Source organism: Xiphophorus couchianus, chromosome 23 (genome assembly GCF_001444195.1).
Source record: "Xiphophorus couchianus chromosome 23, X_couchianus-1.0, whole genome shotgun sequence".
Taxonomy (NCBI): Eukaryota; Metazoa; Chordata; class Actinopteri; order Cyprinodontiformes; family Poeciliidae; genus Xiphophorus; species Xiphophorus couchianus.
In genome coordinates, this window is record NC_040250.1 from 24,033,198 (window position 1) to 24,055,562 (window position 22,365).

The 22,365-nt window shown below is 41.3% G+C and overlaps 1 protein-coding gene across 1 annotated transcript in view; it reads left to right on the plus strand.

The window, feature by feature from the left end:
• tenm1 (teneurin transmembrane protein 1) overlaps positions 1-22,365 on the plus strand; it is a 287,438-nt gene that overhangs the window by 170,962 nt on the left and 94,111 nt on the right. Inside the window, exons 11-18 of the mRNA XM_028009863.1 lie at positions 2,406-2,606; positions 5,413-5,598; positions 5,743-5,772; positions 7,285-7,431; positions 11,275-11,515; positions 14,468-14,587; positions 14,673-14,934; positions 19,281-19,566. Of these exons, the coding sequence (XP_027865664.1) occupies positions 2,406-2,606; positions 5,413-5,598; positions 5,743-5,772; positions 7,285-7,431; positions 11,275-11,515; positions 14,468-14,587; positions 14,673-14,934; positions 19,281-19,566 (1,473 nt within the window). The remainder of the gene's footprint in view (positions 1-2,405; positions 2,607-5,412; positions 5,599-5,742; positions 5,773-7,284; positions 7,432-11,274; positions 11,516-14,467; positions 14,588-14,672; positions 14,935-19,280; positions 19,567-22,365) is intronic.

Genomic DNA, 22,365 nt, shown 5'->3' on the forward strand with positions numbered 1-22,365 from the left:
AAACTGACTAGCAGTTGAAACTTCTCGTAGCTTCCTCCAGCCCTTCCAAGTCCTGGGTTCGATATCGCGGCTTGGGGTCTTTCTGCACCTTTCATATTTACTCATATAGGACAGCTGAACTTATTTTGAATTTACTTTACTTGAGTGAAGGTGAAACTTAACCCATTTGTATTTCAACTAAGCATTATTTTAATGCCAACCATATTATCCGCTTCAGTCCACTGTAAGCAAACATAGACCTACATTGATACAACCGAATGCAACATAGTGTTGAAATGTAACTAAACTCAATGACATCGTCTCTGACTGACATTACACTTAAAGTGTTCATAACGTCTTAAAATTACTTATCTTTTTGTGCCAAAGTATTCTTAATGCCAATCAAACATGGCTTATTGATTAACTCATATTCAGCTTCTTTTCAACTGCAAGCCTGTGGAATCCCGAGCGCGCCCCAAATGTTTCACTACAAACACAGGCCCTCTCTGTTTCCAGCAGGATTACTTGTTGCGCCGCATCAAAACCGGCAAACTCTTTGAATTAGTTATTACATTATATAATTTATCAGCAAATGACTCACAAGCTGTTGCCTTGACAGCGTCACAACTTGAAGTAACGCGGGAGACGTGAAGAAAGGGCCTACTTTGCCAACCGGGCGAAACATGTTGAAACAATTTTTAGAAGCGGCAAATCAATTATAAATCTTTGAAAGCCGTTCTGAGAAATTAGTTTGTTTTGTGTTTTTTTTTTTTCATACCAGACTGTGAGCATGTATTATTTTATTCCGTGTACCCATAGACATGTTTGGGGAAAAAAAATAGATTTTTAAAGCTTCCAAAACCACTGCTCGACTCCGAACGTCTCGAAGTTCTTCAGTTCAATCCATCATCGGAAAACACACCCTATTGGTCCGAGTTAACTTTCAAGAAGCTGTAGAGATTCACAGCACAGGTGGGAGAATCTGTTGATGAGGATAACTATTAGTTGTGCACTCCACAAATTTGTCCTTAATGGAAGACCTGCAGGGAGAAAGCCATTTGTTGAAAGAAAGCCTTAAGAAACTCCATTTAATGTTTGCTACAAGCCAACATTAAATGAGGCAGAGCGAAGATGTTGAAGAAAGTGCTGAAGGGTGATGTGATGGGGTTTTTTTGGTGTTGTTTTTTTTTGTTTTGTTACTGTTGCGATCTAAAATTCAGATTTTTGCGGCACCTTATTCAAAAAGTTGCAATCATATTTGTAAAAAAAAAAATAATAATCTTCAGCTTAAGACACGGTCTTCCAAAAAATTAGAAGTTGCTGCATATAACCTCCCCAAAAAAGACAGGATTTCAACTTAGTTAATATTCAAAGTGCAAATAACATTTTCAAGTGCCTCCTTGAGATATCGCCCTTAAGCCAAATAAAATCGAGTCCTGAGGAGTTGTCAAAGTGCAGAATAAGAATTGAGAACCTGGAAGTTAAGGCATGAAAATCACTGATTTCATAGAGATGTTCTCCATGAAATCTTAACACTGAATTCAGCTTTTAGAAATGCAAAGCTGACAGAGAGATACTACAAAAGATTTGCACCTGTAACAACAGTGCAACACTCTGCAATACCAGTAGGCTAAACTGATACAGTCTTGGCTTTTTAGATTGACTTTCTTTGGTTTAAAAAAAAAAAAAATTAAATATATATATTCTTCTCTCCACTCAAGAATTATTGTTACTTTTTTATAAAATAAATAAAAATCTGTGTGTAACTTGACAAAATGTGAACCGCTGAAGGCCTATGAACAGTTTATAAGGCGCTGAGATTACAGACGGCTTCTATCTCTCATGAAGCAGCTCAGCAAATTACCACAAACAAACAGAACGGAGACCTTGGCTTGAATCCATCGGGCCGGCTGTCCCGACCGTCTTTCTTTCTTTTCTTTCTCTCTTTCTTTCTTTGCTGCTGCCTTCAAAGCCGTGTCCTGCACACACCGACTCAGGTGTGTGACCTTCAGCGACCGAGCCGGGTAGAGTTAAGCCGAACTCTGCTGAGCTTTGGCTCTGCGCTCAGGGCTGTAATTACACACACTAACACAGTGTAGCACAGACCACCCCGACACACACACACACACACACACACCAGGCAAGCCATTTCAGCCCTTATCATAGCCTCAGCTCTAAGTGTCCTATGAAGTGTAATGTTGTGGAACAGATACAGGGATTGTAGCGAGGGTGGTTAACTCCTGGATGGGATGCAAAGAACACTGCTTTCATACTCTGTGAACTGATGATTATAATGAGACGGACCCTCCCGCACCACCACCACCACCACCCATGCACCAACCCTGTCACTCGCCCTCTTCACCTCTGACTCACTCTTGCTTTTATTTTGTTAATTTATTTGTTCCTCCTCTCCCTTCTGTCTGCAGTGGACTGTGCGGACCCCCAGTGCAGCGGGCACGGTGTGTGCGTGCGCGGCGAGTGCGTGTGCTCGGCGGGTTGGGCCGGCGTGAGCTGCGATGACCCCTTGCCGGCCTGCCAGGAACAGTGTTCGGGACACGGCACCTATCTGCCGGAGTCAGACACCTGCGCCTGCCAGCCCAACTGGACGGGACCGGACTGCTACACCGGTAAGGTGGCGGCGGCGGTGGCGCAGGGCGGGAGGGGAGAAGAGGGTGGAGTTAGTCTGCATATCTATAAGTTACACAAAAAAAGAGAAAATTTAAAATTATACTTGACAAGTTTGCTAGTTTTTTTTAAAGGATGAGTTCTTGCAGGTAATATTCCCTTTGGACGTGAGAGACATTAGTGGAATTGAGGTACTGCTGCTACTTTTGTAAAATGTCTGTGTGTGTTGCCATTTATAAATGAGATTTCCCCACATGACTCTTTGCCTGCAACGTTCCAAAGCACACTCATGCACCAGAACTCGTTTCGCTTTGCATTGACAGCCATGCACCTCCGTACGCTCACGCCACCACTTGGACACGCATTCCCCTTCAGCTGAACGAGGGGAAAAACGCAGAGCTCACTGCTGCAAACTCTGTCAGATACTCAGAGGAACAGTTGGGCTGGTATTTAAAGACCTGGTGCTCTCTATGTCGTTACTGTTTATGCATGTACACCGTAGAGCTGAAAGGATAAATCATTAACCAATAATCAGCTGGATTAGTAATCTAATAATTGTTAATTGAAGTATGCATACTTAAAAAAAGGCAAACTGCTGGAAAAAATAAACAAGACCAGTAATTAAGCCAAAACTGTACAAAAACATAGATAGTGTTGCATTTAAGGTAAAAATGCAACACTTTGTCTGTAAATAGGTTTTAGCAAAAAAACTCCTCAAGTGGCAAAGTTTTAGCTTCACTCAGTTCAGATTTACTTATTTCATTATTTAAAAATTAAATGCATTTACTTGTTTATTTGCATCTTTTAACTTCTTTCTAATATTGTATAAAAGGGTGTATGTGCTTAAATAAAAAAAATTGTTGAATCAACCATTTTGCAAAACTGTGATTAGTCAATTAATCATCAGAATAATTGATTAATCGATTACTAAAATCATTGTTAGTTGAGACCATGAAGAGGTTCACTGTAGGATCTACAGTGGGGGAAACTCAGGTGGGGGAATACTTATAAAGATTCAGTCTAAAAATCTAGCCTTTGTGTAAACGTGATAGAGATCGTAATGGACAAAAGAGACAATAAAATATTCTGCTACAAGCCAATATTGAGTTGTTGGGATACGTTTCTAGAGAGGGGACAGGAAGGCTGGTGGGAGTTGATGTGAAGACGGAGCTGGATACACGACATGCGTGGAAGAAAATCTGTTAGGGGTTGAAAAAACTTGAAACTCTACTTTCCAGCAGGACAATAACCACAAACAAAAAGTCAGAACTACAACAGGATGGCTTCGATCAAAGCACATCCATATTTTAGAATTGCCCAGTCAAAGGCCAGACTTAAATCAAATTGAAAATCTGTGGCGCAAGACTTAAGAATTCATGTTCACAATTACTCTTGAACTCACTTGCAGCACCTTAAAAGGGCCCCGGCATGTAAAACGAAACAAAATAAACAATAAAATCCATTCTCGTTTGTGTCTCTTCCCAGTATCGCTACTTTTCTCTGCTCTCAGAAATGCCCGCTCGGTTACATGCACAGTAATCACGTGACGACGATACGGAAAACAGGCAGCGAGGTGAGCCATTGTGCCAAAGCTACTCAAGCCCACGCGCCGCTGTGTTTTAAAGCGTCGAACGCGGCTCGATGGAAAACGCACTGTGCAAAGTGTCCTTGTCCTTGCGGCGTTGGCGAAAAGAAAGGAAAAAAGCCATTGTGAGCCAGGCTTCTCTCTCTTTCCACCACACTTACAACGTACGGCTTGGAGGAGGAGAGGCTCCTTTACCGAAGCTCTGCAGGCAACCTGTGGCAGCGGCTTCTCAGGCCCATATTACGGTGATATAGCTCATGATAATGATATACCATGGCTGAATATTGGAGATATGAGCCTCCTCTTTCTCTACCTGCTGGCCTTTTAATCAAAAGGCTCTGGCGATTCTTATGTTCTGGTCTTGTTGAGGCGTGGCTAAGCTAATATAATTCTAATAGAGAGCCTGAAAAAAAATCTTGAATCCACTTTTTGCTCCCTCTCCATGCTATGTATATTTAAATTGAAATAACTTTTTTTTTTTCTTTTTACTGCAGCTGGATAAGTAGGTTTTGTGTGCCTCCAGCACTTTGCTCTCTTTACTGATGGATGAGGCTTTTCCTCTGCAGAGAGAGTGAGAGTTGCAGAGAGGGAGAAAGGTGGTGGTGGTGAGGGGGCTGGGGGGATTTTAAGGGGATGTTGCAAAAAGAGAAGGAAGCCTGAACAGAGCGAGCCGACGGAGAGAGAGAACGGAGAAACGTGGCGAAAGAAGGGGTATTATCGCACCCTCACTAAATCTGATCGAAACGTCAGAAAGGAGTGATGGAGCTGAACTGGAGTCTCGGTGGCTTAAATATCGCAGCGCAAATACGAATCATTTGGCTTTTATTATGAGTCTATTCACTCCTCTCCTCCTTAAGGCGGCGGAACTATTAGAGGTGAGAAGATTATGTGTTGTGAGAAAGTACATTTTTAAAACTCTCTGAGGTTTTGCCTCCCGTTCCCCTGTCCCCCTCCCCCCACCGCCCCGTCTTTCTCTCACCTAAGTCCGAAAGCCCACCTTCAGCTCTAAATTAGTAAACTTCTCCGTGTCCCCTGTGTCTGTTTTAACTGCTTTGTTTTTCTTCACAGTGCTCGTTTCCTCCATCTGTTCCTCTCCCTCCTCGTTCCTCTCGTCCTCTCACACTAATGCGCTTTTTCTTCTTTTTTCTTTCTTTTTTTTTTTTTTTTTTTATCCTCCCCTCTTCCTCTCCCTCCACATACATCTCCGCCCACCTGTTCTCCAGAGCTGTGCCCGGTGCCATGTGGCAGCCACGGCGTTTGCTCCGAGGGCCAGTGCCAGTGCGAGGAGGGCTGGATCGGCGCCGCGTGCGACCAGAGAGCGTGCCACCCGCGCTGCGAGGAGCACGGCCAGTGCCACGACGGGACCTGCATCTGCCAGCCGGGCTGGGAGGGGGAGCACTGCAACATCGGTGAGCGGCGCTTGTCGTGTGGGTTGTCGTCTTGACGTTTCGATTGGTGGCCGTGTTAAACGCCACCAATCGAAACGTGTCAGACAACTTGGAAGCTAATTGTTTATTTATTTTTTACATAATCTCCCATGTTTCCCTCCACAGTCACTCACGATCTGGATGTCGTTGTGAAAGGTAATTTCGCTTTATCGAAGGCTTTAATTATTTTTGTTTGTTTGTTTTAGAACCCGTGTCAAACTCAAGTCACATTTAATGTCATACATTATCACAAATATAAAAATTCCTTACAAATATTTCTAACTTAGCATCACAAAATATACGATATTGATTACAAAAAACCCCACAAAAACAATCACAAAATCCCGGTGGGACAGCTACTTATTAATATTTTAACAGTAAAACGGATTTTATCAATACATTCTGGCACAAGAACATTCAGATTTTTGATATGGCCCAAAATGGAGTTTGACAGTCCTGGTTTAGAACATAAAAGTGCATCTAAATAGCTTTGGATATCTTTAAAGTATATATTATTTCCTATTATATCCATTCACAAACTGCAAATACACTATTTATTAGATTCAGGACAAACATAGTGATATATTTGCTTACGAGTAATTAAAGTGTTACATAACACCAACATTAAAAGGGAGTCATGTGAAAAAACGTTCATCTCCTAAAAGAGTTTTTACTTTCTTTGTCAAACTTTAACCATTTTAGAATTAGACAAAGAGACATAAAGCATTTTTTTAAGTAAGAACTTTCATAATTGAGGGGGGAAACGCTTTCCAAACCAACTTGACGCTATCTAAAAATTAAACTGTCCCCTAAATCCTCCCTTACGGGCAACAACTGTAACGAGTTGCATTTTTAATAGCTGGTGTTGTATTTTACATCACCATGGAGACATTATGGTGCACTTGTCTTTGCTAAACTGTATTAAGTTGGTCAAATTGAAAGGTTTTCAAACATGAACAACATGCTTACGGTCCTTCCACATCATTGTAGTTGGATTTAGTACTGTACTTTGACTAGGCCACTTGAAGAAACGTTCAGAGGTGGATTTGTGTGTGTCGGATTGTTGCTCTGCTGCATAACCAACCTGTGGCTTTGGTCATTTCGATGGGCTGAGAAAGGTTCATTACTGTTCAGTGTTTTCCCCATTGGTCCCAAAGCCTAACGTATGACCGATAAACATCAGTGGGTTTGTTTCTCGCCATCTTACATGATGTTCTGCTTTCCGAGGCCATTTAGCCCACGTAATGTTCTCAGAAAGGTTCTGTTGATGTAGCGTCTCAGTTCTTCAGGTCAGGCAGTAATCAGTGTGACGAGCGAAACTGAACAAAAATGTGTCTAATCACTGTAAATTCATGATTAAACAAGTAAGACAATTAGTGCTCCACAGAGGATACAGGTTGGTTTGGATAGTTTTTTTCCCCTTAAGAAATTAAATTATCTTCTGAAAACTGTTCAGCTAATAAACACTTCTTACTTACAAGTTTTTATGTAACTTATGGAATTGAATTCCTGAAATCGATTACCTTCGGAAACATATTATAATTGACTTAGAAACATGTTCACCTACTAATGCAAAAAAACCACAATGTCTGTGCATGCGTGTGTGTGTGTGTGTGTTTGTGTGTGTGTGTGTGTGTGTGTGTGTGTGTGTGGGACCTGTCTTTTTAGATGGCTGCCCGGGGTTATGCAGTGGTCACGGACGCTGTACCCTGGAGCAGAGTGGCTGGCGCTGCATTTGCCAGGCTGGATGGAGTGGGCCAGGATGCAGCGTTGTCATGGAAACTGACTGCAGTGATGGAACTGACAATGACGGAGGTGACATTTTACATCATCTATCATATTATATCTCTTCTCTTCTTTTTTTTTTTTCCTTCCCACTGCTATTACCTCTTCCATCCCCGTCTCATCGGCAGATTGTCGGTTCCGTTCCAATCATCCTCATCGCCATTCTTCTCCACTAAAAAAGGTCCTCCTCATCGTTCCTCCCCTCCGTCTCTCTGTGTTATCCCGGTCCCGCTGTGAGTCCCGCTGCCCGTTATTACAGCGCGTTGAATATGTATTTGTGCTCGCGCGCTCAAATCACAGCTAAATACTTGGCCGCCTGCCAGGATAAAAAGACACTTTTTCAAGTCTAAATACAGAAACCCACGTAGAAGATTTGCTTTTTTAAAAATTGTTTTAAAGAAACCTCCAAACTAAAAAAAAAAAAAAAATGGTGAGAGTCTGCTCAGTCATGTACTGTAGCTGTTTATTCACTCCTCAAAAAGAAAGGAAGAAAAAAAGCATGAAAATAACATTTCAGACACAGATGTGCTCATTACAGTTACTTCCTCGCCATTTCGGTCCCATCGGCAGCTCGTCTCCAACACACACCCAGGTTCCCATGCAGCGCAATATCACACCGCTTTCAACTTTGCCCCGTTCGCTTTGAAACTCCATCAAATATCCATTATGCACACACGGTTGTTAAGGTGCTGCTATAATCCATCACTACAAACAAGGTAGGGTTGCCTTTGTTTTGGATGGAAAGCTCGCTCTCGTGTTTTTTTTTTTTCGTTTTGTTTTGTTTTTTCTCCTGTTTTGTTCCAGATTTGTGCAGAGTGAGGTGTTTGAATCCGCAGCAGCAGGAAGCCTCAAACACACTTTTCTGTTGGCGCAGGGCTTCTGATAGCTACCAAAGTAACTGCTTTTTTCCCCTTTTTTTTCTTGCACGTTGTTTACCAAAGCCGCACGTCTGACTCAGCCAACACTTCAAAGTGTCATGGTTGATGGCTGCTCGAAACGTGAGTCACGGCTTCTCATTCCGGATTACAACCGTGGAGCCCCGGACTGTAAGCCGGGAGGCCGGCGACAGGAGGAAACGATCCGTGGCATTATCTTGGATTGCGTTTTTATTATTATAGCCAATAAAGCCGTAAATGCTTTATTGGGAAATATTTAAGGTGAGCCACTGTCACCCTGATTATTAAATAGCATAAAATTGCTGCGTGAGCCTTAGCGGACTACCTCCAATCGTCGCGTTGGTCGCATGGAGCTCTTCGGTTTAGTTCTGATTGTGCTAAAAGAACGACTACCTGACAAAACGTTAAAAGAATTACTCAGACAACTCTTTCTCTGCCTCTGACTCTGTGTGCAGCCTTTCAAATGCTATATTTCCTACCACTCAATTCAGTCCTCTCCCTTAATTGGCAGATACACTGTTGGCTCTCATAGGCCTCTCTCTCACAGCTGTCTTCTTTTTCCTTTCTTCTTCTTCTTCTTTTTTTTGGTCTCTCAAGACAGACAGAGATGGAAAGATGCTAACTTTGGCAATCAGACGGAGAGAAAGTTTGAGGAGAGAGTCTGATTTATGTTACCTGAACGGCAGCAATAGAAGAAGTAATGTGTTATTTTTGCTAATAATACTAATACTTAAAAAAGAATAGCTTCTTTTGCATATTTCACTCGAGTTGCGCAAGAAAACCACATCTGCCTCTTAAAGCTGCGATCTCTCATATTTCTTTTAATGATAATATTTCAAATTCAATTAATAGTCTGCTTTCAAGTTCAAACAGCATCTCTTATGGAAATTACCCATTGTGGCGCGCTACCTTTTGTAGGACGAGGTTATAATAGAATATTGTTGCCCTTTAGCTCCCGGCTCCGCGGTCAGATGCATATAAATGTCAGCGCTGTTTCCTGCCTTTTTAGAGCTGCGTTCAAAATAGGGAAACACGAATGCCGGCCCAGCTCCCATTACCTGTCGCCTCGGCCCCCATTGTTTACACTAGACTTTTATGGATCACACTCAAGCGACGCTGGGGGTTGGGAGGGGAAATCGGAGCATATTTATAGGGTTATATGGTGTAATTGCCAGCTGATGACCCATAATGATTTTTATTGTAGTAATGAAGATGCACAGGTAGTTCATTATCATAGATTTCATGAGCTCCAGCAGGAACACTTGAGTGTTTGTCATGTAATGTTGACTCGGACTGCATGGTTTCATGTTGACTCTTAAAAAAGAAAAAAAGTCTTGTAAGGTTTGCACTTCTTGAAAAGCTTTCACAAATCATCTTATTATTATTTTTGGGAGACTTTTTCCACGTTTATTTTTCTGTCTTATTTTCAGCTGAAGGTTCATTTTGTTTGACATGCTACTTAACTCCGACCTGTGAGTCATTCAAGCAGGAAAAGGCTTCCAAAAACTTTGCAAAATAAGAAAACATTTAAATACTTGTTTCCTTTCATACATGCTTCCAGACTCTGTTCTCGCCAGAGTCCTCGATTTCAATTCAGCTAAAAAACATACTCGGTGGCTCCTAGAGAAAAACTGGACATGGTAGCAGCTGTGTCTCTAAATGTGTCTCTCTTAATGTGTCTGTGCTGCAGCCGATCTGTAAAGGCGTTTTACTGAAAACACTGTTGAGTTTCTGTGTTTGAAGAGGATTCCTAGGGTTGTCTGTTATGCTCCTCATTCAAAGCGTCGTTCTTTGGTCGATGAGTTCAAGAGTCTCCAGAACGGTCCCCAGACCAAAACACTACACTAAGCTGAATGCGAATCGAGCCTTTTGTCCGCTCTCCTTAGTTTTTTAACACCTCCATGCACAATATCCAGGAATGAAACCTGGAGAGTCATTTTGATGAGTGAAAAAGCTTGATCGCTATAAAAATATAAATAACGTTGCAGTCTATTTCAGTTCAATATTTAAGTTTAGCTGCAATTTCTTTTGTTGTCTTCTTGAGGAACATTCAGTAATCCAAAAATATGAAAGGGGTTCCCATTTCCTTCGGCCATTTTTCTGAATTGCAAAGAAAGATAATAACTCAGAGCATAATTAGTGGCAGCATTGCGTAACATCACCATTTTGAGCTTTGCATCATGTTTATAATGTTTTTCCCTCATCAAAAACGTTCGAGAAACCCTTTAATCGCTCTTGGCAACCATTCGGTTGAGCAAAATGAGTATTGTAATTGAGCGTCGCCTTCGAGGAGGAAGCTCTTTCTCGCAGCTGCAGTTTTCAAACTTCTGCCTCATAGACCACTCCTCCCCCATGACTCTCCCACTCAGGTCCTACAGACTAGCCAGCAGCAATTAGCAAACACCTGTTGGAACGGCACATTTGCCTCAGTAACGCTGGTAAAACCGTTGTTAAAGGCTTAATGGAGAAATGTTGTGATGAGGTGCTGAAAACAGAGTGTCGGAAAGAACAGGAGCTTCTTAAAGAGACAGAGGCCCAATTTCAAATTATGAAGTCAAACTTATTTTAAGTTATGTTTAATATATATGGGATTTTTATAACTGAAGGTGACATAGTTACCCCACTGTGCTACAAAATGTGTGTGGAAAACACATAATGCCTTTCCCTTTAAAACTGTGACGAACAGAATAAGAAAAGCAAGAGAGCATGTTATTCAAGTAAGTCAGGTATGTGTTGATATAAAAAAAAGCAACAAAATATTCTAACTGTGAAAGACAAAGTTAATAAAAATAGAATGCTTTTTTTTGCACTTCATTAGCAGGGTGCCAATTATTACAGAGGGTGCTGTATTTAAGCCAGTCATTTAAATCTGCCGAAGTCCTTAAAATCATCAATTAACTGTGGATGATAAAGACGCTCCCATCTCGCCTTCATTGAAGTGAAACATGTAACGTCTCTAACATCCTCTGCTCTCCAGACGGACTGATCGACTGTGTGGATCCGGACTGCTGCGAGCAGCTGAGCTGCGGCTCCGACCCGCTGTGCCACGGCTCGGCCGACCCGCTCGCCCTGCTGCAGCAGAGCCCGCTGCAGCAGAGCCCGCTGCCCGCCAGCGCGCCCACCAGCACGCACACGCACAGCTTCTACCGCCGCATACGCTTCCTCCTCGGCAAGGCGGCCACACACACTCTCCCGGGAGACGTGCCCTTTGATACCAGGTATGCAACTTGTTTACTCGTCGCATGCGCGGCTTTGTGCGTGCCGGCGCATTCTTCTACGGGGTTTGCTTTTGCACGTCTCTGTCCTTGAATTGTCTCGGCGGGCATTAAGCTGAAAGGAGTGAATTGCAGCTTATGGAGCATTTGTGTTAATAAATTACGACGTCCACTTTGCCGTTATTTGTTTAATGAACGTGCGTGTGTGTTTGCATGTGAATGAGGTCTTTCATGTGTTGGCACGCCCTTGCATACATCTCAGTGATGCTGTGTGTGACCGGGGAGACTAGGCCAGAGCAACGCTCCGTCCGCCGGCGTTAGTGTCAGACTACAACTACTGAGTTTGTGTTTGTTACGTATTAATGCTTTATCTGTCATTCAGTTACGCCAGTCACAGAGGTGTCACCATGAATTTAACGGTGAAAAATGCGCCTCTCCTATGCATTATGATGGTCCGCGAAGTTTCGGATGAAAAACAAGCGATGATGGGTTTCTGAAAAATGGACAAAAGCGCAGCGCTTCCCCAACTCTGTTTTTTCTTGTGGAATAAGTAAATAAATTAATTATGTGGTAGTTTTTCTAGTGGGTTTTTTTTTTTCAGTGGAGAAATCAATGGCAGCTTTCAGGATGGGAGTAACAAACGGGCCGATCCAGTCACCCGCATAAACCTCACCATCCTTCATCTAGCCTCTGTTTCTGGTGTAATAGATATTCCTTCATTAAAGGGCTGTGTGTGGGTGTGAATGCAGAGAGACTCTTTCCAGTTCAGGTTTTGATCATATCTATGTGCAGCTTTTCAATCCCTTCCTCCTTCTGTTTCTTATCCATGTACTTAAATCATGATTTCCTAACAGTCAGAAAAAGGCTTATATGTAGATCAATTAAATTTTACTTTATCATCCAACTAATTTGCTTTATACCTCTTTTTCACTGAGTGTGAATGAGTTCGCTCCTGTGAACTGACCTTTTATTGACCTATTTTTATGTATTTTAACGCATGTAATATGTAATCATCTATCATTTGGGAGATTATGGTTAGATCATTGGGAGTTACTTTAAATAGACATCACCGTGAGCTCAACAGGAACAAAATGACCAGTAAACATTTGAATCACATGCATCCAATTCAAGAGTAGGAATTAAAATTTACACCTGTCACTTTAAAACGTTCCAAGCAATTCCCTATTTCAAAAAATCTTTCATGCAGTGAACCTTTGGTATTCACGTGGGTTGGTCTACAATCGCCGCAAAATTCTGCACATACTTGAGGCCCTCTCTAAAATAAAGACTTGTAAATGCCTAGTTTAATAATTTAACCACCAAATGTACCTTTATGTGCATTATTATTCACAGTGAATACCGCCTTAGCACTACCAAAAGAGAGAATATCCCTAACTTAATCATCATGGAGGCACTGCCGTGATTGGCTGCTTTCAAGCAAAAATAATTTTGACTTCCCTCGACACATTTTGAATTGCGTTTTTCCACTCCTTGTTTCAAACAGAGCCGTAAAGCTTTAGAGGATCCCTTGGGTCCTCTTGAGAAAGTTTGGTGGTTTCTGAAAACCGCCGCTTCTTCAGAAATACCACATCACTGATGTGTGGTTCTGTTAGAAAGGCCAGCTAATGTCCTGTCCAGCACAGTGGAGGACATCCGCAATAGCTACAGGGACGCCACCAAGGCGTTTCCTTTAAGGGACAGTTAAGTTTGTTCTATTGTAAATGATGGGAATCAAAGACTTAAGAGATGAGGAGAACTTTGTTTACTCTATAGACTTAATGTTTATTATTATAAAGAACAGAAAAAGGATCTGAAAACAAGACAAGCTAGCTAGATAAACCTGCAGTTGTGTTGTTTTAGCGACACAGCTAGGTGTAGATAGTTTTTCAGTTTAGGCTTACTAATAAATACGTTCTAGAAAAAATGTGTTAAAAACTCACATCCCTGAGTTTACAACAGTTGAATGAAACCCTAACATTTAATATCATAGAAATAGAAATACTTTATTCATCCCAGCAGGGAAAATATTTCGCAGTTACAGCAAGAATGTTTTTATACACAGATTAACACACACACGACGGGAGCTGCGTCTGCAGGCAGCCAGCTAAGCCGGCGCCATTTTGAAGGAGGACATGCGGCAAAGGTCGTCGGGACCGGGAGTCGAACCCGCGACGTCCGCGGGTCTAAGGCCTCCAAATGTGGGGCGTGCTAACCCCCTGCGCCACCACAGCACGTTTATTACTATCATGCTAGTAATAACAGCAGTGTCTTCCTTTGAGTTGCCCAATACATCTAATGAGATATAAACCTGTTGCTTGCTTCATTGACAACGACAAAACATAGATGTATGAAATGTTCTGGATCCTAAGGTCTCAGATTTCAGGTTTCATTTGGTTTTCAAACTTTCGCCACAAGCTGACATGACAGTCACTTCACTCAAGAACTGCTATGTGGATGAAATCTACCTGCCACCTCATAAACTGACCCCCATGTCCACAGTAATGAGTGCTTCTGTCAAACCTCGATTGTCTTCGTTTGACCATTGCACATGCTGCTAAAGACACACTGCAAATTTATGTCCAATAGCTGAAAAACTGCTTAGCAAAAACAAAAACAGCCTCTTCTTCTATTTGACACAGTCCCCCTTCAGATTAAAGTTTGCTTTTTAAATGACAAGATGTTGAGGCGTCGTTGTGGATGAAGTTATATTTATGGCCTGTATCCTAGCAATCTCTGGCAGACTTCTCCGAGCAATACAAGAGAAAAGCACTGAGCAGAATAAAGGCGGCTGCTTATTCTTCCAACACAAGGTCGTTTGGCTAGTGCATGACAATGTGCTGCTTTCTTCAAACAATGATTATGCTCTCCGTCATTGTGAACCTGTCATGTCTCCCTGTTTATCTCTATTTTTTTCTCTCCCCTCTCTTTTTTATCTTGCCACCTTTGTTTTGACAGCCGTGTGGCTGTGATTCGAGGGAACGTCGTGCTGCAGGACGGCTCGCCTCTAGTTGGAGTCAACATCACCTTCCCACAGCATCCCGAGTACGGCTACACCGTCAGCAGGAAGGACGGGAGGTAGAGAATGCAGGCACGCACATTCGAACGGATCGCTCCGCCCTTACCGTTAGCCTGACCACGTCTCGCTCTTCTTTGACTCCAGTTTCGACTTGGTGACTTTCGGCGCCATGTCTGTGACCCTCATGTTCCAGCGCCCGCCCTTCCTGCCACAGACACGCACCATATGGACGCCAAACAACAACTTCCTGGTTTTAGATCATGTGACCATGGCCAGGGAGGAAGCTGAGACGCCAAAATGTGACATCAGGAGCGTTCTGAGTCCCTATCCACTGGTCCTGCCTTACCCGCTCCCCAGATACACAGGAGCGTGCGCAGAGAAGGCCCCGGCTGTGCCTGAGCTCCAGGTATAACACGTTGGCACAGTAGCTGCATTTCCATTGAACATAAAGTTGCGCAAATTGGAATTGCGAAAATAAATGTGCTTAATGGAAACACGACAGTTTTGGAAGTTGGTGTATTTTGCAAAACTGCAATGGAAACACATTTTCCTATTGTATACAAAAGCAACATGTTTATTTGTAGCCACAAGTTAGAGCATCTGACTCCTCCAGAGGTCTCACAGCATCGCCCAGTTCATCAAAAGTTTAGTTTGTCGTTCTGAACTGTTGAACGCAGCGCTTCTGTAAAATTGGCAACAAACATTTCCCCCAAAAATCCCCACATTCAAGCAGCCGCACTTAGAATTATAAGAAGCCGACGTCTTCTCTGATGGCTGATGATGAACGCTGTGCCGTGGCTGAAGTATGAATATCTCACTGTCGTGATTTTTAATGACTTATTGCATGAACAAGTTTTTTTACGTGCAATTTTAATCGCATTTTTAATTAAACGGAAACATCGCTGTTGCAAAATTCTGTTTTATCGACATTAGCAGAACATCGAAAAAGTTTTGAGGACATTTGTAAAGGAAACGCAGCTATTCTTAAATAATTGTCTAATTTCAAAATTGGAGATTATGTACCATAAAAGATCAACTTTACAGATCCAATAATAAGCAGCCCACACAAACTAGAAAAAGTAGAAATTGCAGTAGTCTCTAGAAATCGAAATGAAAATAGGAAAGCTGGTGCAAAAATACAGACTATTCACATTAGATGTTTAAAAAGCAGGAATGATAGTGATACATGCGAGTTCTCGCACAGTTCCTTCTTACGGGGAAAAGAAAATTGAGTACAACTAAACTGGTAAAGTGCAGAATGTCTCAGTGGTGGAAATGAACGGTCGGTGGTAGGGTTATTTTCTGTTCTGAGACAGCATCAGTCCGCAGCTGAAACAGCAGCTCAACTGCGGCTGAGAGGTGGTGTCCGTAGCGGAAGTCAACCAAAATCCTCATCTTTCAAATCTTAGTATCGGATTGGAGCTTTTAAATGATTTATTTGAATATTATCACCAAGCAAGTGATGCAAGTGATTGAAACTGTTTGAAACAATGTTCAAAAATTCTTCATCCCAACTACTGGAAGTACTAAGTGAGACTTTAAGTGAAAGAGGGAGACATTTTTAAAACAGAACTGAATGTGTAGCCTGTAGCTACTGATATAAAACAGCTTGAGTCATTTTCAAAACGTATTATTTGCACTAATCCTCACAAGGTCAATTATACATAAAGATTCAAACATTTGTTTGATATTTAGGTAATATTTGGTTAAATATCTCAAGAAGTTGAACTCTCACCTCAGGCGTTTTGTAACCATCATCATTCAGACTAGATGTGCGTCCTGAAATTTGAGTTTATTCATTTTTATACCTTGATTTTCTGGCACAAACTCTGGATTGAGATGCAGGCACTGCTGGAAACTCAATATTCACCTTTTCACCATTCCAAAACCAGTTCCGATGTGTGTTTCGAATTATGTGAGGGACTGGTAAAAGTTTTACCAAAACCGTCACCCAGAAGTTAAAGAAAACATGTTATGATGTTCAAGAACAACCTTTGAACCACCATCTTTCAACCTTATACTAAACTGGAAGGTGTCACTTTCTACAGCGAGGCAAACTCTGACCAAGAATGAAGTTAATGCTCCAGAATCTTCAAGCTCAAGCTTATAATTATCAAAAGAGACAATAATTTATCTTTTGGAAACACTTGAGGAAAAATTATGTCTGGATGACTCAAAAAGTGGCTTTCAAACTTCACCTCATGAATCAAAAGGGGGCTGAAGACTGATTTTGGAGTAAATAAAGACGAACAACACCAGAGCTCTTTAGTCTTAGACCCAAGGACAATTACTGGAATATGCTTAATGAGCTCCACTGATTCTGATAAATAGTAAAACACTCTGAATTATTCTAGGACCTTGTTGATGGCTACTAAAAGTGTGTGGCATCCATGAAACAGCCATGTCTGCATGTATTATTCTGAATCTACTGGCGAGCTAAAATGTGAATACATGTAAACCTGAGCACGCAATCCATTCTGTTTTCAGACAATTAAAGTTGTGTGCTCAATGATCAGTCCGCCCGGAAAATCTTCCTCCTTTGTCAGACTTGGAAAGATTCACAATCTGACTTTGTACTCTCTCTCGCTCTCATTTGGATAAACAATTGTCAAACATTGCTGTTAAGAATTTCAATCACTTGCGTCACTTGCTTGACGAAAAATATTCTCTAAAGTCAATTGGATTCATCTTCTGAGTGAGCATTAATTTGCACTTCACTGTGCTTCATTTAACATTTTCCTGAGAGGCTTCCAAAAAAAAAAAAAAAAAAAACCTCCCAAAAAATGTCATCCCTCGTGATGGGAAGAAATAAGACGATCAAACATCCTTGTGAAACCTGCGCACTACGTGACAATATATGTAGATCAGTAACAATAACTCCTAGATGCAATTTGCTACAGCTCAGCAACAAACAAGCCGAGTCCCAAAGGATTTTGCAAATTTAGCTCATTTCCTATTTACATCATGCAAAGAAGAAATGAGCATAATGCAAATATGCGCTTCCTCCATGCACTTCCCAACCACAAAGGCAGATTAGGTGACTGGAAGGCAGATGTAAAGGTCAGGCTGTTGACTTTCTATTTATTGTTTAACATGAAGAGGATAAACAAACAGAATAAACTTAACCATACATGCTCTCCTACCAAGGACCGAAAGTGCTACAATTCAATGAGTTTCTAAATCTCTATATACAGTTATATCTGGAATTTATGACGTAAACATGTATGTGATAATTGAAATAAATCTCCTATGAGGTATATTCAATGAATAAACAGGTTGATTCAAAAAAAGGTATGTTGTAGCACCCCATTTCTTTATGTTCATCCTTACCCGTCACACGCAGTGGTAATCATCATCTACTGCAGCCATGATTGATTAGTTTTTGATTGGGTTTCTGTGCAGGTTAGCCAATAAACCAACTTAGTGACGGTTTTAATGATTTAATTGTGAGCTAAGGCAAAGAAATAGTTGAATAAATAATAAAATGGCATTATACACATTTCACTCATGATAAAGTTTTATTTTAATTAAAGATTTTGCATTATACTGCTGTATTTAAAATAAAAATAAAAAATCACTTTTGGTTCTCGATATTCTCTTTTGCACTGGAGGTAGACCTCCGCCCTTATTTCACTGACTAGTTCCACTTGAAACAAAAGCATGCGACTGCCACCACTTTGTATGACACTAGCTGCGTTTCCGTCGACCATATAGTTGCGTAATTTTGACGTTTTGAAAATATATTTGCTAAATGGAAATGCAGCAATTTCAAAATAAACCCCCAAAAAACTTGTCGATTAAAAAGTTTTAGCGCCAGGATGAGGTGTTTTTGTTTTTGCCCGTATCAAAATTGGTTCATCTCGCAAAACTCCAATGGAAACATTTTTTTAATTTGTATTTTTTGCATTACACGAGTCACATGGTGACTCACAGGAAATAGTTGGAGGATAACTTATCACATGAGCAAACTTATTAACGTGTGATTTTAATTGTGTTTTCTTTCTATTCCAAAAACCATAATTGCAACATTTTATTTTTTCAACATCAGCGGAATATCAATGAAGTTTTGCTCACATTTCTAAAGGAAATCCAGCTAGGGAGAAGTGGCGTACTTTGATTTGAAAAAGATTGATCTCGAATCCTTCATTTTTTTCCCAACAAGAACATGATGATGATTTTTTTTTTTTTATCTTATTTTTTTACTTGAAAATGTGAGATTTAATTCCATCAACGCTCTTGTCTGTGATTTGTTCTGGCAGACTTTGGAGGATTGGATAGGATTTGTAGAAAGAGATGTTCAACACAAACGAGAGAACATTTTATTCCGTCAATGAACAAAAGAGGCAGGAAGCAGGAAGGGTCTGAAGAAAAGCAGGCCGTGTTCCAGCATGTTCCGCCCAGGACCTAAATGAGAGATGAACTCGCTGAGAATGGTGTGAACAAAAAAAACCAGCATGATTTTAGGGCTTTAATTCGCACACTAATAAATCTTCTGCAAGATAATAAACTAATATTAACCAGAATGACTTTGAGGCATCTTTCAGTCTAGTACTTAAATAGAAAAACACGATCATAAAAACTTTGAGTTCTTCCTGTACATTCTGTCCTGCAGCTTTCTTTCCCTTTCCTTTACTCGCCAATAGCTGTTCTTTCACCAGCTCATTTTCCAAATGACAAAGTTTTGATGAAACACCTCTCTCTTCCCTGCCGTATTTCTCACTCCGCCCACCCTCCGTCCTGTTCTCTCCCCAGGCGGTTCAGGAGGAGGCCTCCATCCCAGGGGCCTTTCTGAAGCTCAGCTACCTGAGCACCCGCGCCGCCGGCTACTCCTCGCTGCTGCGCATCCTCCTCACCCCGCCGTCCCCGTCCTCGCCCGTCTCCCCTCTGGGCGGTCTGTCCAAGGTGCACGTCCGCGCGTCTGTCCAAGGACGGCTGTATCAGCGGTGGTACCCCGCGGGGCCCGGTCTGGTTCACAAGCTGGTCTGGAACAAGACCGACGTCTACGGCCAGGAGGTCTGGGGGCTCACTCACGCAACTGGTAGGTGGAATATGGAATGAAGTGACACCTCTTTATGTGAGGAAATGCAATCTTAAAATAAATAAACATATGGGGCCTGTAGAGCTTTTCAATTTGCTTTGTAAGTCTTCCACCTACTCAATTTTCTTTTCATCTTTGAAATAAAGCAAACAGCCGCTCAAAGAATATTAATATTAGCAATATAAAGAGAATGTCTGGTTCTTGGAAAGTGTGCGAACTGCTATATCTGTAGACTTTCTGTCAACTTTTTGCTGTTGCTGTACTTGATGTTCCGTTACCTGCTTCAGCTATGCATAGCACCTCGTGATATAAAGCTTCAGTTGCCTTCTTACTTGCAGTGCTAAATTTATGAACTCCTTTCTGCTGTGACCGCAGTTCATTCAGCCTTTTATCAAAAACCTCCCGGGGCTTGTAAGACAACGCAGTGGTGGCTGAGCATCTTCAGATCCAGCCCATGAAAATCCAAGCTTTAAATAATCATGGTCATGCTTCTTCCTTTTTTATTATTTATTTTTTATTTTTGCTTGCCCCAGACTTTGTCTCCTTACAGTCCCACGTTTAGAGCTTTGCATTGAGTGTGTGAGCCAAGCAAGCGGTGTGGCTTTTTTAACTTGACACGTACGTTGGTGAGCCATAGAGGGATCTTATTAATGTGGGTATAGGTGAACCTGCTCAGCAAGAGCGCCTTCCAAATCGTCCAGTTTGAGGGAAAGGTGGTGTGCGCAATCTGCGACAAGTTGCAAAAATTCGGGCAGTGCACGAGGCCAACGTTTGGGGAAGGCTTCAGTGCGTCAGCTGTAAACACAGCTTTGCTCGCCACAGGTTTACGTACCGAGTATCCATTAATTTGTCTCTGACATAGGCTTGGTGAAAGTGGTCAAATGTCTGCAGTCTCTTTTTCTGGTTTATTTTTTTCCTTCTGTTGCATCCCCCTCATATCCATCACATGTGTGAAACTCAAGGCGTAGGGGCCAATATTTGGCCTGTCGTAGCTTTTCATGTGGCCCTCTAGACTCCATATTGCATCAACATTTTTCACAAATCTGCTGAATTCATGCAAAATCAAGAGATTCCCATATTTTTTCTAATTTTACTGCAAATATTTCTCAAAATTGCTCATAAACATTGGGTTTAAGTCACTCCTGCCTCATCTTTACTTGATGTCAAGTTATAGTCCATGATTGATACAGCAGTTAATAAAAAGTCACATTTAACATCACGCATACGCAAATGTCGTAAATAAAATTCCTTGCAAACATTTCCGTTTTAGCACCACAAAATCTGATTCTGAATGCAAAAGAAACCACAAAAACAATCGCTGAATTCTAGAGAGACTGATCAGTGTGAAAAGATATTTAATATTATTTAATTTTAAGAAATGCTTACTGAAAGTTGAAACAAACAGCTATTTATTAACATTTTAACAATTCAATGGGTTTTATCAACACATTCTGGCACAACCGGCCCTTTAAGAGCATTCAGATTTTTGATATGGCCCAAAATGAAGATGAGTGATTCATTGGGCTAGGCTGCCATTTTCTATTGCTCCTTCTTCCACATGTCCACTGGTGTTTCTTTCGATGAAGGACTGGGACCGTTGTGGGAACCTACTCAAGTTTTCAAGTCTGCAGCCCCTTAAGCCAAAGAAACGGTAATGGTCTGTGTATTCTGACACCATTCTGTCAGAACTAGTATTAGCTCTGTCTGCCAACTGAGCTACAGAAGCTCATCTGATGGAACGGACCAACGTTTCGTCCCCGTGTGCATTAATGACCCAAATGCCGGACATAATTATATGTCTGATCAATGTTGCTTCTCTCATACGTGTCCAAATTTAAACTCAGAGCAATAAAATATGACTCATATTTATCTTACCAATGAGGAAAATCATAAGCGAGGGAAAACAAAACATCTCCAGAGTTCACTGTTTGAGTTTTTTTTTTTACATATCGCTGCTGTCAGAGAGAAACCCTGTATCTCCAAAAATAGAACTTTGCTGGAACTAAAAGAAATGTAAATTTTGACAGTTTGGTCAAAGGCACATGCTCTTTTTATATTTTATTTTTTTACTGGAAATGTTTCTATAAAACCCCAGTGCACAGAAAGGTGTAGAGTTGATTTTCACAAGAAAGCATAAATGAAAACAGGATATAAGCTTCTGCCTGACATCAACAACATATAAGATCTCAATTGTGAATTTCTGTTTCCGAGAGCATTCTAAAGTTATTAGATGCGCTCTTCTTATATGAGCGCAGATCATATTTACATGTTTTCCTCATGTTTGATTCAATCATCAGTGCAGTTTTTGCATGCATGGGAAGGGGCACATGAATCAAAAACAGCTTATAGTAGCTTGGTGACGGAAAGAAGATGAAAACTGAATAGTTCTCTTTTATTTATGACCTTTACAGATACCCTTTTTCCCCTCTTGCTGCTATAATTTCATCCTTTTTTGTCACTTGACAAATTCCAAATGGTTCTTGCGCACCGAGATGTAGTTCCTACACGACATACTCCTCCCTTTCTGCTGTAAGTGGAAAAGACTCCTCTGAATAACTTTGGGATTGTTTATTTTAGGCCATTCTTCTTGTTTTATGTGTAAATTTGTTACTATTCACTAATGTGATCAGCACTATGATTTTTCTTTTTCTCTTCACCCTCGCTAACCATTAGGGTTGCGTTGGCCTTTTTATTTTTTATTTGTTTGAGCGCCGTGGTTTTCGTGTAAGCTTGATTGGACATCACTGTGTAAGTGATTGACCATTCAGGAAAGTAATCAACCAATTGCGTGCGGACAGT